The sequence below is a fragment of the Melanaphis sacchari genome, unplaced genomic scaffold (genome assembly GCF_002803265.2).
Source record: "Melanaphis sacchari strain LSU unplaced genomic scaffold, SCAv2.0 Contig395_pilon_pilon, whole genome shotgun sequence".
Lineage (NCBI taxonomy): Eukaryota > Metazoa > Arthropoda > Insecta > Hemiptera > Aphididae > Melanaphis > Melanaphis sacchari.
The window spans coordinates 277,458-293,945 of record NW_020271251.1 but is presented as its reverse complement, the minus strand read 5'-3'; the positions used below and the strand labels follow the sequence as shown (position 1 = coordinate 293,945).

The following is a 16,488-nucleotide window of genomic DNA, read 5'->3' as shown; positions in this document are numbered from 1 at the left end:
ACGGTTTAAGACAATATATATAAACGTTAGTAACGTCCAAGGTTTATGGATAAATCTATAAACATTGAGTAACGTCATGCTCAGTTATCATCAATATTATAAAAATATATTTAATGTACTTGTAATAATATTTATATCATATTACAACAAAGAAATTTGTGTATTTATATCATTAAAAAATTAAGCATAAATATTTAATAAATTACCTATGTCTAATTTATATTATTGCATTTAAAATATTTTTCCAACCGCGGTATATTTTAATGTGATTACAATACCTACAGTTTCTTTTGACAATCATAAAATGTAGTAAGATTTTCATAATTCATGACTCATGATTGTTAATCTGTCGCCATGTTGGCTTACCATGTTAATAACCACTTGTAAGCCGTAAGCTAATAATCTATATTATCTAATGATATGGTTGCAAGACATATTGGTCATTGTCATTTGCCGGCGCGATCTCACTCAAGTCTCAAAAATCTGAGCTATTAAGAACGACGAGAACTAATAGTTCATCGTCTCCGAACAGTCAAACCGACAATCAGTTTCGTCGTGTAGTATTACGGAAGTCTGAAGACGCGAGTAACACATCTATTTTTATCTATCCATCAAGTAAATATTCTCGAATACATACGTACCTATTGAATAAAATCTTAACTGTGTGATACTCGAATTTTAATCGTTATTAATTATTATAAGTTTTAAGTAGTATTGGGGTCGTTCAATATTTTTGGTTAAATTTATAAATAACTAATAATTAAAATTAATTTTATTGTATATTGCTAAATCTGGGATATTTTCCTTCTAAATTAATAAAATGTAAAAGCATATAATATTATGTACATAATAAAATTTATTTATTTTATATTTTATTAAGAAATTTATAAATAATTGTAATCATATTTTAGATTCTGAAGATTTTTATTTTTCTTAATTGAAATGTAAGAAGAATCAACTTGACTTAATTTTTACTATTCAAGATATTAATAAAAAATTTAAAAGATATTCTCATTGTTGAATTGAAATATTCATCATTTTACTCAAAATCTAAAATACTTAAATTTGTGAATAATTTTTAAAATATTTTATATTATTTATATTTTTATTTGGTACCTACATATCTAATTTAATTTAAAGACTATCAGATCATTAAATTAATTTATATTATTCAAATAATAATTAAGTAGTCAAAATTAAATTAGTTACTAAAATTGTTTTCAAAAAAATCAAATAAAACAACTCATTAGTTTTGTTTTATAATTATTATTACTTAAATGATAATCTTATTTTACAAACAAAAATACACATTTTGCTGATTTCTCAAAATAAAAATTCCAATGATTATAAATATTTTTAATTTTAACCTAGTTATAAATCATTATTTATGACTATGTTAATTTATTATTAATGTAAATTACTTTTGTTTTAGAAAATGAATGAAGCTATAAGATTAGATCTGCAAGATAAGGCTGCACACATAAGTTCATTAAACAAAACTCCAGCCTCTATTGTACAAGAATATGCAGCTAAAAATCGCCTTGTTCCTCAATACAATCTCATTCATAATGGTATTGCTCATAGTAAGATCAGCTTTAAGTATAGTTTGACTATGGATGATTATGTTGCTGTAGGCGAAGGGTCTTCCAAAAAAGAAGCCAAACATGTGGCAGCATTAAATCTTCTTAAATTTATGATTGATGATAAACCCCAATTATTAAAAACTGATTTTAAACAGTGGGATTTTGATAATCACGTGGTATCTCCATTTGATAAAAATATTAAAGAAAACGCTGTTGGAAAACTGAATGACATTTGTACAAATAATAAGCTGGGAATACCAGAATTTCATTTAGTTAGAGAAGAAGGACAAGCCCATGCTAAACTATTTACTTTAAGTTGTCATGTAGCTAAAATGATAGAAACAGCAACACACAAAACCAAAAAACAGGCCAAACATTTAGCTGCTGTTCAGATGGTAAACAGATTAATGTCCATTGACAAGTCACTGGTTATGGAAGCGGTATCGCCAGTATCAGATTCCAGGAAAGTCTTGGAACAAGTCGAAATTATCAAATCAGAGCAACTTAAAAAAACTATACCTATGGATGAGCAATTTACTAACTATCATATACTTTTTAAAAATACTGAATGGCTACACTCAGATACACTAAATAAAGTTATCAATCAGTACCACAAAAACGATGACTTTGACTTACCTGAATCTTTGAACATTTTGTACAAAATTGTCAATGAAACTGGAATGTGCTTGACTTCAATACCTATAGATGAAGAATTTATTACTGTAACATATCGTTCTTTTTTTATTTTTTCTATAGAAAATGTATACCCTCCTGTTTGTGGTGTGGGTGAAGCTGACACCATTGAAAATGCTAAATATGTTGCTGCCAAACGGTTACTCATTGCAATTTGTATATTATTAAATTGAAGACATTTCATTTTATTCTACAATAATTCAAGTTAAATAAACAAAACAAAAAAATGATTATATGTTAATTATTATTTCGTTATTTACATAATCAATTTAAAGTTTATCATGTTATCCTAATTTAACATAAACATAATGGTAACTAACAATATATAAATATTTCTATTGTTTTTATATAATGAATCATGTATATTAAACTGAAGTCATACATTGATTTATTACTTACTCAATTTTTATGTTATTGATATTATTTTTATAATTATATTTTTACAATGTTATAATATATAGATTTGATTTATTCATGAAATATATAATTAAATTAAATATTGAAATTTATATACATATGTATTGTAGTTTAATCAAGAAATTATTTACATTGACAATTTAAAAAAAAACTATGGCTACTCGTGCAGTTCACACGTGTACTGTGGTATAAAAATAATTTTGTAATATACCCTAATACAGGGACATCATTTGAAGAGGATCAGGATGTGTGGTTGCTCCTTTTTAAAATAATATACTAATTGGCCTACACCCTGCTGAGATAATGCTTAAAATTAAATCTTCTTAAATAGCATTTTAACTTATATTGACATTTATCAATATTGGTATATACAGTCAATTATTATGATTGTTAATTATTTATTAGGTATATTTTAGTTTTTAAATTGATTTTTACTGCCTATTTATATTGATGCAATGATTCAGTCCATAAAATGTAAGGAACTAATTTAAAGCAGGATAAAGCGTACATATACGTACATATGTCTATTTTTATAATATGGCCTGGTGAAATTTCAAAAAGACCTGCTTGAAACCTCGTACACCTAAAAAATAACCTGTAATGATGCCTCTAGTACTATGTAAGCAATTAACGACACGCATGATGGCGCATTATCGTTTAGACGATTGACAAGATAGAGCGACATAATAGAAATGGGCCCTATGCAGTGGTGCATACATTAAGTAGGTACCTACCCAATTAAATGTGCTCCAAAAAATTAAAATATTTAACAGGTCACATTTCAATGCTTGTAACTAATTTTTGTATGGTCGCCCAGGGCATAACCAATTTGTACTCAATGAATTATTTAACAGTTAATAAATAAAATTTTCAACATGAAAATTTGAAAATAAACAATTTTGTACAACAGAAATAAAATACATGATTTTTTTATTTAACAGACTATGTGCGTGATAATCAATAATAATATACTAAAGAAATTTAATAATTTTTTAAGCAAATTTTTTAGACTTCACTTTGTAATTCTTGTGAGCCATAGCACAAGCTACCATTGTAAAAGCATATAAATAAATAGCATAATACTATTCCCTTCAATCTTTCCTCCATCCACTACTCCAATTCTGAATCCGTGTCAATTTAATTATCAATTTCGTCCTGGAGACTGGTTTTGTTATATAATTTTAAAATTACAGCTGTTTTTAAGACATTTTGTATTTTTCTTGTTTAATATTTGTTAAATTAGTGATATTGTATTTATAATTGTTGAACTGTAATAATATTACTAAAAGCTAATATAAAAAAAAAAAAAAAATAGCATACTCTACCTTTTATAATTTACAATATTGAGAAATCAATATCTCCAAAGAAAATATTGGGCATATTAAGCTCTTCCGCATTACTCAATAAAACTTGATGAATGGCCCTGCTGTATTCAATACGAATAACCTCATAATCCAATATTGTTGTATACATTTTTCAAAACTATCAATATAATGATAGTTTAAGTATATAGTTAGTGTAGATTAATAACTCAGTTATTGAAGCCTTTGGACTTAAAAAAATGATAATACATAATGCAAAATAAAAAAAAAATAAAAATCCACTAAGTAGTCAACAGTCTACCCCAATTCCACTGTTTGTCCAATGCTTATGTTTATTATTATGATCAATTAATAAATAATATATGTTTAAATATTTCCAATATCCAACTATTACCTAAGAGTAAGTAATGATTATTAACAATATTCTATGAATATAATTAAATGGTTAAGGCATCAGTTTCTAAATAATGTTTGTAATAAAACAACCTGATTTTATTAGGTTGTGCTTTAATTAATTTCTACTTTAATTATGTGTTAATTAATTTATATTACAATTAATAATATTACCAATGACCTCCTCTTTATTTAACTTAAATATTAACCAAATGTGATTAAAAAAAAATATATGCCAAGTCTTCCTAATACTTTGATTTTTTCCCACAAATTTAATCACAAAACTTTCTTATCATTTATCTTGTTATAAATTATAATAATCTAGTAAACTTTGAAATATATATTTTTATAAAAAATTTAAAAAAAAAAATCACACAATAGAAAAATATACCCATATGAAATAACATAAAAATACATAATTTTATAAATATAAAAATATAGTTAAGAATAAAAAAAAAATTCCATATAAAATATTCACTTAAAAATCATAATAAAAGTTTGTTGTAAAATAATACTGAATCAAGTAAAACAAAAAAGATTATTACATTTGTTTTCAAAATAATTTTCCAATAAACTATTGCAAAATGTTAGTTAAATATTGCATTTTGGTTTTCAATAATCATATGTAATGCGCTTATATCGCGATTCATGTCTGGTATGGTACCTTTGAAATCAATTAAATCAGGCATTGGCATAAGAGTTGGAGCAAAAACTGTACTTAGATTTTGAGCCGTCATTTTATTTTCATCTAATCGTAAAGTCACCCTAAAAATAAAAATAAAAGTATTAAATGTGAAGTTTTATAGTTCCTACTTTATTTTGTTAAATATATCTGAACAAATAAACATACTTAGTAATTATGTTTCGTGTATTATCACTTTTCAAAGTGTATAGAATTAAATTATAAAACTAATTAAATCTAATTTTAAAGATTACAGTTTAAACATTTTATAAATAATTATACCATCATAACTACAGAAAAACAATTAACAAAGGATAAAAAAATTGAACATTTAAGTTATACCCAAAGTTACACCTAAAAAAGACCTCAAATTAATATTATTAAAATACATAATATATTCTGTTCAAGCTAAAAAATATACTTGATGATGGCACGTATTAGTTATACTAAGCTCAGGAAATATGCATTATCACCACAGAGTGGTATCTGTAGCCTAATGCAAGGATCTCTAAACTACGGCCCACGAAGAAGTTTTTGTTATCTGCACATATGCAAATTATCAGCTGTATCAGCTGTAACTTAAAAATTATGTGTTTTCATACATTTTGGCCCACTAAAAGTTTTTTTTTATTTTATATGGCCCTTTGATAAAAAAAACTTGGAGCCCCTGGCTTAATGTTTAATTAATTTGTGCTCCTGCGCACAAATTGGCTACCAAATATGTTATTTAATTTGAATAAGGTCTGATGTAATTATTTTAGTTTTGTATAAATCTATTATTATAAGGGTGAATTAATAAGAACCTAACAAATTAATTTAACAGTTAATTATAATTTACCTGTGCAAATGAGCCATTAAATAGCTTAAAGTATTATAGTGTGCTGGAGGCAGTTTTTTCAGAGCAGCTCTTACTTCAGCTAATCTTTCCCAGGACATTTGAATTTCTAAAAAAAAAAAAATATTTTAAATATATTAATCTAAAAATCAACATGTTTACCTACCTAAAGCTTGTATAACTAAAGGATGAACATCATATGTGATTAGTGGTATTGGAAGCAATCTGAGGTACATTTTTAAAATACTAGCTACTACATGTATATTTTCATAAGCTTGGTCATCCATTATTGTTCCTTTACCATCTGAAAACAATTATTGTAATATATTTTAGAAGCTAAATATACAATTCATAACATTTTTTAAACTTATTCTAAAACAATTTTTTTCCTAGATAACAAAAATATTCAAAAATAAAATTGTTTTAAATTAAATTTTTATACTACAAAATATATATATTTTTTAAGGGACTTTTGAATACATAGAATCATGAAAAAATTCTACCTTTATCTAAGGCTAATCTCAAACTATCCATTTCTTCTTGAAAACCAGATACTCTGTATATTCCTTCAACAGACATGCCACGCCTTTCAATTTCTTCAACACATTTGTCTACAACAAATGGTCTATTCGTTTTATAAGCCTTAACATGAGTAGTTAAATCAATGCCGAAAACACCTCGAAACAATTTTAAATCTGGACAACAATCTGGTGGCAACTTTTCAGAACACTTAAAATGTGCACTGAAACCACAATCTAAAAAAATAATGTAGTTAATTTTAAATATTAAATTTAAGAAACAACATCAAAACATTTATATTTACCTTCACATTTCACTCCTTGCTGAGTAAAACCCCATAAAAAATTACCACACAACTCACACCAATTAAGTCCTTTAAAGTTATGTGTTTTAAAATTGTGAGGCTTGTCATAATCCACTACTTCTTCATTATTTAACTGTCTTGGTTTTAGTTTTTTGATTGTTTTACGTTTGAGTTTATTTAGTGTCATATATGGACTTTTTTCATAACTTATTAAACTATGCATTAAATAAATGTATTTTCCAGCTTTAGATTCCATGTACAATGTCACCTATTGTATAAATAAAATGTTTATAAATTTAAAAATGATATAGTAAAAAATTACTTAATTTAACCCAATGCAAACAATATTGCTAAAAACATTTTAATTTTTAAAGTAAAAATATAATTATAAAAATGTTTAATATTTTAAATATTATCTAGTGAAAAATTTAATAATTCTAGTGAAGTTATAAAGTCAATAGTACACTTAAATTTAAAAAAAAAAAAAGGTAAGCAAATTGTCATCAAATTATTTTTATACAAACACACCAACAAAAAATTGATGATAATAGATATGCAATATTAATAAAAATATAAATTATATTAAATCATGAAAAATCATTTTACTTAAATATACAAACAATTTAATAAGAACACCAACTAAAATTTATTTATTTTTAATTAGAATAAAAAGATGTTTAAGATTTTATTTAAATAAGTAAGGGATCATATAACTTAATAATTATGAAAAATAAAAAATTTTACTTAATTACAACTTATAAGCTTTTTAATTTTTTTTTTTTTTAAGAACATTTTTATATAATTTACAGTGCTATAAGTAATTCTAACTTTGTTTTTATTTAAAATATCACTCATTATATTTAATTTAACTTACCAAACCATCTGCAACAAGATCATTAATTGTATTAAAACGTTTTTGTGACACATAATGTTGTCCATCATAAAATAATTTATAATGATGGACTTTTCCAAATATTCTAAAAAATTATAAAAATTAATAAGTTAGTTTATAATTAACAGCATGCAAAATGAATTATTCAAATTTTGTTTACTTTAATGATAGTGTATACATCTTATCGTCTGAACTGGTGCTTAGTCGTATAAGATAGTTACCATCATCTGTTAATAACGAATTTGCTTCTTTGTGATTCATTGCTCCGTGATATTCAAGACCATAGAAAAATGGACATCCAGACACAGCGCTAGGTGCAAATACTGGTTGAGGTTTAGGGGATTCTTGTTGGAGCTTATAAACTATAATAATGATTGTAAATAGGTATTAAATAAATTGCATTACTTATAATATGTAGTTGATACGAATACATACGATCAGGTTTCCAAACAATGCTGATAGGAGATCCATTTTCGTCGGTTACTGGAGTATCTGTGAATTTAAAAATGTAGAAATTACATCACCTTCTTATTTAATATATTTGTTCATTATAATATGACTAAAATGGCACTGAACAATTAGTTTAAAACGTATTAACAAAAATAATAATTGGTTATGCTTACCATATACTTCTTTACGTTCTTCCTTCTCCATTAGTTATACTCCAGAATAATAATTACAATAAATTAATTTTACATCATTAAATCTAAAACAAAGTTTGAGAAATGCTATGTAAATTTTTTAAACAGTCATATATTTAATTTTTTTCTTTTAAATTAGATACCAACAAGTGGTAATTGGTACAATTAACATAAATAATTGATTATTTTCTACCAAAATATGAACTTAATGCTTAAAAATATAATAGAAAAATATTAATATAAATTATAAATGAAAAAAAAATTTAAATACCTAATAGTTGGCTGATACAGAAAAACTAATTCTTAAAGATCATGTTATATCTCATTGAGTAGGTATTGATAACACTAAATTTTTAACATATTAAATGAGCACTCACAGCTCTCAGTAAGAAACTATTCAAGTTTGAGTTCTTATCATTTACTTAAACATCTTATCAGAGAATCACGATTTTAGAATACTATAATATATATATATATGTACTTATTATATTTAGTAGAATGTATTTTTAACCCTACAATACATGTTTTTTTATTAAAAAACTGTTTTAGGATAGTTTACACCTGTAAACAATAATTTTAATTTTAAAAGTTGATAAAGTTGGTTGTTTTTCTAGCGCAACATCATGCAATTACTAAACAAAAAATATATTTTCATTTTTTTACTTATATAAAATTTTGTCATAATATCATAGATACATAAAATTATTCAATACATACATATACATTTATGTATTACATAAATAGATTACACAATGTTTATTTAGGTAATAGATAGGTATGATACTTTTTGAAGCACTTTTTTTTCATTTCTAATACATACTTCAATTTAACATTTTTCACACTCTTGTCGTGTGTATCCATTGTAATTAGGCATTTTACAGCGGCTTCTCGTTGGTGCATTTATCGATCAGTGATCAATAAAATCCATGCGTAGATCTTTGTTTAGTTTCAAAGTATTAGGTTTCTTGTATTTTTGTAGATGTGCGCTTTCAATGGCATTTGATGGCCTTTCTCTAGTAAAAATTGATTGACTAATTAATTTTGCACAGAAATATTATCAAATTGTTTTTTAAGCGCAAGTCACATCAAATAAATGATAGAAAATTCTTAAGTATCGTATATAACTTCTTAGTTCTTATTTTAATTTTCTGCTGTCCTAAGAAGCATAGGCGCAAATAGGTAGTGTTTTTAGTTTAGGGGGACTGAAGGTAAAATCCATCCCAAAAACCTTAAAATTATAATACATAACAATATTGACTAACTGACGAGTCATTAATATTTGGGGGGCTATAAAGAATTTAGGAGGGCTAAGCCCCCTAGTCCCCCTCTATTTGCGCCTATGCAGTAAGAAGCAATCTAACAGACAACAAGTCTACTTCTCTCATATTTTTATTAGATAGGTACACTCGCCGACTTGTGATATGAAGACAGTCCATTATTTCTATAAATTTATTTTCCGTTTTTGATTATTTTTATATTTTAGATATCGGATCGATTTCCACAAACGTAAATAGTAAAATTACCATCTTGTTGTGACACTATGCATATGGAAAAAACTTCTTGATTATTAATTTTTGCTCAACAATAGTCTGACAAATCTCATAGTTATTTTTAAAAATCCTTGTCATTAGATAATAATACAATGCTTAGGCGATTAAATATAAGTACCTTGTTCGTAACTAAATTCCAAGTCATATTCGGAATCAGACGGAAGTTCATTTTCCAACAACTGTACTATCTCTCTATCAAATATTATTCTTTTACTCATTTTGAAAAAAGTACAAATGTATGATGAATAAAAGTAATAAATAATGAAACATGCAAAAATACAGAACTGAAATACATGGATAAAAAAATATACATGACACAGGTATTCCCGTGTTATGTTAAATGGACACTGTTCCGTATATAAACAACAACCATGCATTTTTAATTTATAAATAAAATATTAACTTATTTATATAACCTTGTAAATTATCCAAAGTTCATATATATATAAACACGGTTACATTTTTTTGTCCTCTATTTGCATATTTTACGGTCATAAATGAATGAAAAACCCAGAGCCCATATAACATTAGCAATCCTCATTTTCGTGTAATATGATTTATTTTACTTTAATGTTATTTATGTTTACATGGTATTTTACATACTTTTTACACTTGATCACTATGTACTGTGTAAAATTATCACACATGACTCACTTTGTATACTACTGTCTACTTTACGTAGGTATATAATACAATCAATAATCTATGTGATTATTATGCATTATTCCTAGTAAATTATAAAAAAATAATATGAATTGTACTGACGGTGTTTTAATTTGATTAAAAATGATCATACGATTACCCTTTATGATTATCTTACCGATTTTTAATTGTGTTCACTCTTGTATTTGAATATTTTGAATTTTTATAGTATACATACTATCGGATGACTGTAAGTTAGGTAGGTTATGTTATAAGTCTAAAACATAATCCACTGTTACTGTTTACGGATTAAATCCGTTTATGAGAGAATGTTGCTTACGATAATATCTGGTAGGGGTCAATGGATATTTTGGTGTTTTCAGTGAAGAATTAAACATTCTTGTTATTGCACAAACACATGCTCTTGGCGAACGAAGTTGCGATGAACAAAAATGTACCTAATCAATAATCATAATATCATAATAAAATTATGAACACTACAGTTATGTATGTATTTTGTCTATATTGTACGCCGAGCAACACTTCGTGCTGTTTACAAATATATTTAAACCAAAATACTACAGACTAACTTTAAATGAAAAATATATTGAAACTGCTATCGACAGATGTTGCCAACATGCTTTGATCATAAAAATTAATGTTTTTGAAAGTTTTTTTTTTTACGAATTAAATGGACGCCACCGCCTTTAATATGCAAGCTTAGTAGACTAATAGTAGTAGTAGTTTTAATTATAATCTATAAACTTTGAGTCAATACTTACCATTCAACGTTTATTACTATACATCATCACTTCTCGATAATACCTACCAGTAATATTAATTTTATAATATTAATAACTTTTGGACCACATCTCTCAAGATTCGTGCAATTAAAAATGTATACAAAAATCATAATGTAGATTAGCGCACACAGTTATATGCAAACATACAACATTGAACATATTATGCATAAAATATATATTACGAATGGCGCATGTGTGAGTAAATAACTATTGCAGGGATTAACGCCTGTTAACATTTAAGAGATTACTAAAATAAAAAACGTATGTACCATGCAGTAATTGTAATAAAGATAATGATATAACACGTTAGTACTTCTTTTGTAGCACTATTTTTCTGCCCCAGGAAATCCACAAGAATGTTTATCGTGGGCATTATATAAGATTCCTTTGGACTTTTACTTAATAATCTCAACCGTGCACAACAATAAGTAACCAATGTGTTCTTTTCAAGATTATTATTTTTATTATACATTATTGTTATAATTGTATTAATTTAATAATATAACACCTTTGAAAGTATACAAATTGATTTAACAAAAACAAACGACCAACTACAACTACCATATTATTATCTTTAGGTTAAAAAATATCTCAGTATTACCATACTATTGAAACATTGATTAGCAATAACTAAAATTTGTAAGATTTAGGTGTAATCCATGTTGACATGGTATGGTCATTTTTATTTATTAAAAGTATTACTCATAAAAATGGGTATAGCTGTAGAATATTGGGTTAAATAATTAATAAAAATACAATATATAAAATTAAATAAAAATGTAATTATTACAACAATTTTAGTAAAGAATTAAAATATAAATCACAATACCTACAATTAAATTAATAAATATTTAATTAAAACATTATATTTTAATTAGTAAAAAAAAGGTTCAAACTTAAAACTAAAAACTCATTTATATTTAATAAAAAAATCTAGAATTAGTGATTCAGTAGTTCAGTATCCACGTGACTTAATATTAAAATCTAACCTTTGTTACAATGCAAGTTATTACTTACCGGAACAAACATAAATATGTATATGATACACGAATTACAAGCTAATAAATAAATATACATATTTTAAGAAAACTTAAATATTAAACTAGAAAAATCAGAGCTAGATATCTCATATAACTTAAAAAATATATCTAGAATGTAGTTAACATTAGTATTAATTTGAGATGGAATTGTTAAAACAATTAATCTACTTCTTCTACGGTAGGTCCTCCTCCTCTTGAACCCGGGAAACCATGAGCACCAGAAGGTGCGCTACCGGGTTGTCCCGCACCGTGGATCTTCATCATTAAAGCTGAGCAGCTCTTTTGAATTTCTTTTAATTTGTACTCGTATTCGTCTTTGTCTGCTAATTGATTGTTATCCAACCACTGAACCACAGCGTCGCATTCCTGTTTTCCGGTGTTCTTTTCAGATTCGGTTAACTTGTCGCCGGCCTCGTCTAAAGCTTGTTTAACACTAAACACATAGCTTTCTAACTGATTTTTGGCCGCGATCTTGGCCTTTTGTCGTTCGTCCTCTTCTTTATACCGCTCAGCCTCGCTAAGCATACGATCGATTTCGGCTTGAGATAGGCGACCCTTGTCGTTCTTAATGACGATGTTTTTGGAGCGTCCAGAGCTGTTATCTTTGGCTGAAACGTTCAAAATACCATTTGCATCCATATCAAAAGTCACCTCGATCTTGGGTACACCCCTAGGGGCCGGAGGTATGCCGGTCAGGTCAAATGTTCCCAATAGATTGTTGTCCTTAGTCATGGCCCTTTCTCCTTCAAACACCTGAATGGTGACTGCCGGTTGGTTGTCAGCGTAAGTAGTAAACGTTTGGGTTTGTTTACATGGAATAGTGGAATTGCGTTCGACGATTTTGGTCATCACACCACCCGCGGTCTCGATGCCCAAGGACAGTGGAGTAACGTCCACGAGCAACACGTCTTGAATCGCCGAACTCGTATCGCCGCTAAGAATAGCCGCCTGTACTGCAGCGCCATAGGCTACCGCTTCGTCGGGATTGATGGACAGGTTGAGCGGTTTGCCGCAGAAGAAGTTTTGTAGCAGACTCTGGATCTTTGGAATTCTCGTCGAACCACCTACAAGCACCACGTCGTGTATGTCTCCCTTGTCCAATTTAGCGTCCGCCAAAGCCTTTTCCACTGGTTGCAGAGTCGACCTGAACAGATCTGCGCACAACTCCTCGAAACGAGCTCGGGAAACCCTTGTGTAGAAATCGATACCTTCCATTAAAGCATCAATCTCTATAGTGGCCTCCGAACTTGACGACAACGTTCTCTTGGCCCGTTCGGCAGCTGTCCTCAGTCGTCTCAACGCTCTTGGATTGCTACGTACGTCTTTTTTACATTTCCTCTTGAACTCGTCGGCCAAATGATTCACCAGCCGGTTGTCGAAGTCTTCACCGCCCAAATGCGTATCACCCGCCGTCGATTTTACTTCAAATATCGAACCCTCGTCGATCTGCAGAATGGACACATCGAATGTTCCACCGCCTAGATCGAATATCAACACGTTCCTCTCTCCTTTAAGGTTCTTGTCCAGACCATAAGCCAAAGCCGCAGCTGTCGGTTCATTGATTATTCGCATTACGTTAAGGCCAGCTATAACACCCGCGTCTTTGGTCGCCTGTCTCTGCGAATCGTTGAAGTACGCCGGCACCGTGATTACAGCGTCCGTCACATCACGGCCCAAGTACGCTTCTGCCGTCTCCTTCATTTTCATCAGCACCATTGAACTAATTTCTTCTGGCGCAAACACTTTCCGTTCACCTTTGAATTCCACTTGGATTTTAGGCTTACCGCAGTCGTTCACCACTTTGAACGGCCAATGTTTAATGTCCGCTTGCGTTTTCTCGTCGTCGTAACGACGTCCTATCAAACGTTTAGCGTCGAACACCGTATTTACGGGATTCATTGCCACCTGGTTCTTGGCCCCATCGCCAATCAACCGTTCGGTGTCTGTGAATGCAACATAACTCGGGGTAGTCCTGTTACCTTGATCGTTAGCGATGACCTCTACTTTTCCGTGTTGCCAAACACCCACACAAGAATAGGTGGTACCAAGATCAATACCAATCGCAGTCTTTCCCACCATTTCTTCGCCAGTAGTTTATGATTTTATAATTTATTCACGTACAGTTAATACGAGTAGATGTTATGAAAATTAAAGTATGTGTAACAAATGATAACACACAATTAGACAACGATTTAAATTTATAGACACTTTGTGTATTGTGTTTAAAACTGCGCTGAAAAATTTGGTAAATAACACAGAAGAACTCAATATTTCTCGTTTAAAGAACCGCAACAGTTAAGATTTATAATTCAAACTAAGAACAAGCAGCGTGCTGCAACGTTTATATATCCCACGGAATGTTCGAGAAAATTCGATACGTTTCGTGAGCGCTGCTGTGGTCATCGCGCCGTCGCCCTACTTCAACCGCTTCCAGTAATGCATGATATATTTTAGTTTTCACTACTATTACTATATAAAATATATATAACGACAAAGTTATGTTATGGAAAATTCTCGAACATTCTCCGTTTTTCTCGTTATTTTTACAGAGTATTTACTGTTTATTTAAACTTTTTCATTTTTATTTTAAAAAGTCTATATGTGTAAGAAGTTAAACTTCCGAAGTTTTGTATGAGTTCAAAAGTAAATGGTATCAAATTATGATGTTTACTACAACTCATAATCTTCTGAGCAAAGTAAATTTACAATATGTATTTTTAGGTTTAATTAACTTTTATATTATATATAAATATGCTGTTATTAGAAAAAAATGTTTCAATTTTGAAAATTATTTTCTATAGCAAATCAAATTTAGTTGCAGACACCTACTTTAAGTAGTTAAAAGTAAAAATTCTAAGTATTTTTCTAACTAATCAAACAAAATAAGTTGTTAAATTATGAAAAGCTTAGAATAAAATAATTTTTTGGTTATGATTCAAAAATATGTATAATTATGTATAAGTGTATAACAGTAAATAAATACAAATTTAATGTAATGTATACTGTAATTTCATCAAATATCAATATTACCATTTATTTAGCATTCATGCATGATAATCTTTCTAATTGTTCATGCTATTTAAAAATATTTAAAATCTACTTTTTTTTTAAATCTATGTAATAGCAAATAATTTTGTAGTTGATATTTACAAAATTTGATCTTTTAATACAAGGTTCCTCAAATGTTGTTCTTATAGAAACGTAAATATATTTAAAATATAAAAATTTAAGTACTTAGCATTTCAATTTTTAAGCTTACTAACAATACTAACCTTACTATAATAGCCCTAGAAGTTAATTTATTAGCAACCTACCTGTAGCTAATTTAGTTTTGCTAAACATTATCGACATTTTTTGTCTTTATCGTTATTTTTATCTTTTATTTCTGAGCAGTATGATAAATATATTGATTTTATAAATAACCGATTTTTGAATTTTAAACTCAGTTAGGGGAAATTTTTTCAATATTAAGTTCAAAAGTTAAATTGCTTTTACTGCATTTTAGTATTACTTATAATAGTGAAATGGCTTTTTCGAAATACATAACCACAAATACTTACCAAAAATCGAACACATGGTTAGATGCATTAAACGATATTTGTCTTTGATTGACTTCTGTGACACCGGATATTGACAAACTTAGTTATAAAAAGCAGGCATTTTGCTCATATTAGACATGTAGATACATATTACGTTGTATTATAATAATAATAGTAGGTACCCAATATATTAAAAATAATAAATAATATTTTCTTCGGTTTTTTTTTTTAATATTATTGTTTCCTTTATTAATAATAGTACCTATTTTATTATTCTTACTCTCGTATACATTTCACACGTAAATAGATATAGTAAGAAAAGGCTCCAATGCTCCATGGCTGAAAAATTTTGGGGACTACTGATTTATATAATATACATGTATTATTGTTTTTTATTTAGAATCGAAGTCTTAGATCAGGGGCTGACTGGCCAAGGAGGCGAAGGGGCAAACACTTCTCGGGTCTTTGACAATGTCAATTAATAAAAATTATACATATTTAAGTATAAAATGTAATACTAAAATATAATAGTAAAACAACATTTATTTTCAAATGAATAAAAATTAATTGAGCACTATTACCTAACTAAAAATATTTATTAATTAAAATGTGGTAATAATAGGTCCAGTTGAT

At 28.0% G+C, this 16,488-nt stretch overlaps 3 protein-coding genes across 3 annotated transcripts; 1 reads left to right on the top strand and 2 right to left on the bottom strand.

Annotated features, from left to right (window-relative positions):
* Positions 1-208: 208 nt before the first annotated feature.
* Positions 209-2,502, top strand: LOC112597214 (interferon-inducible double-stranded RNA-dependent protein kinase activator A homolog). The gene is made up of 2 exons (XM_025343167.1): positions 209-615; positions 1,433-2,502. Exon 2 carries the CDS (start codon positions 1,436-1,438, stop codon positions 2,447-2,449), a length of 1,014 nt encoding a protein of 337 aa, XP_025198952.1. The 5' UTR covers positions 209-615; positions 1,433-1,435; the 3' UTR covers positions 2,450-2,502.
* Positions 2,503-4,916: 2,414 nt separating this feature from the next.
* Positions 4,917-8,655, bottom strand: LOC112597227 (beta-chimaerin). The gene is made up of 10 exons (XM_025343191.1): positions 8,553-8,655; positions 8,264-8,346; positions 8,076-8,132; positions 7,801-8,002; positions 7,623-7,725; positions 6,749-7,016; positions 6,429-6,680; positions 6,092-6,229; positions 5,929-6,034; positions 4,917-5,173 (listed from the first exon to the last, which is right to left on the bottom strand). The coding sequence occupies exons 2-10, from the start codon at positions 8,292-8,294 to the stop codon at positions 4,996-4,998; spliced, it is 1,335 nt and encodes a 444-aa protein (XP_025198976.1). The 5' UTR covers positions 8,295-8,346; positions 8,553-8,655; the 3' UTR covers positions 4,917-4,995.
* Positions 8,656-12,475: 3,820 nt separating this feature from the next.
* LOC112597188 (heat shock protein 70 A1-like) lies at positions 12,476-14,395 on the bottom strand. The gene has a single exon (XM_025343133.1). The coding sequence runs from the start codon at positions 14,393-14,395 to the stop codon at positions 12,476-12,478; it is 1,920 nt and encodes a 639-aa protein (XP_025198918.1).
* Between the last annotated feature and the right edge of the window lie 2,093 nt (positions 14,396-16,488).

Excerpts from the sequence above, each read along its gene's own strand:
- LOC112597188 (XM_025343133.1), bottom strand. The coding sequence starts at position 14,395 with ATGGTGGGAAAGACTGCGATTGGTATTGATCTTGGTACCACCTATTCT.
- LOC112597214 (XM_025343167.1), top strand. The coding sequence starts at position 1,436 with ATGAATGAAGCTATAAGATTAGATCTGCAAGATAAGGCTGCACACATA.
- LOC112597227 (XM_025343191.1), bottom strand. The coding sequence starts at position 8,294 with ATGGAGAAGGAAGAACGTAAAGAAGTATATG. Across the intron at positions 6,681-6,748 it reads GCAAGGAGTGAAATGTGAAG|ATTGTGGTTTCAGTGCACAT; the intron begins GTAAATATAAAT and ends TTATTTTTTTAG. Across the intron at positions 6,230-6,428 it reads GAGATTAGCCTTAGATAAAG|ATGGTAAAGGAACAATAATG; the intron begins GTAGAATTTTTT and ends AATTGTTTTCAG.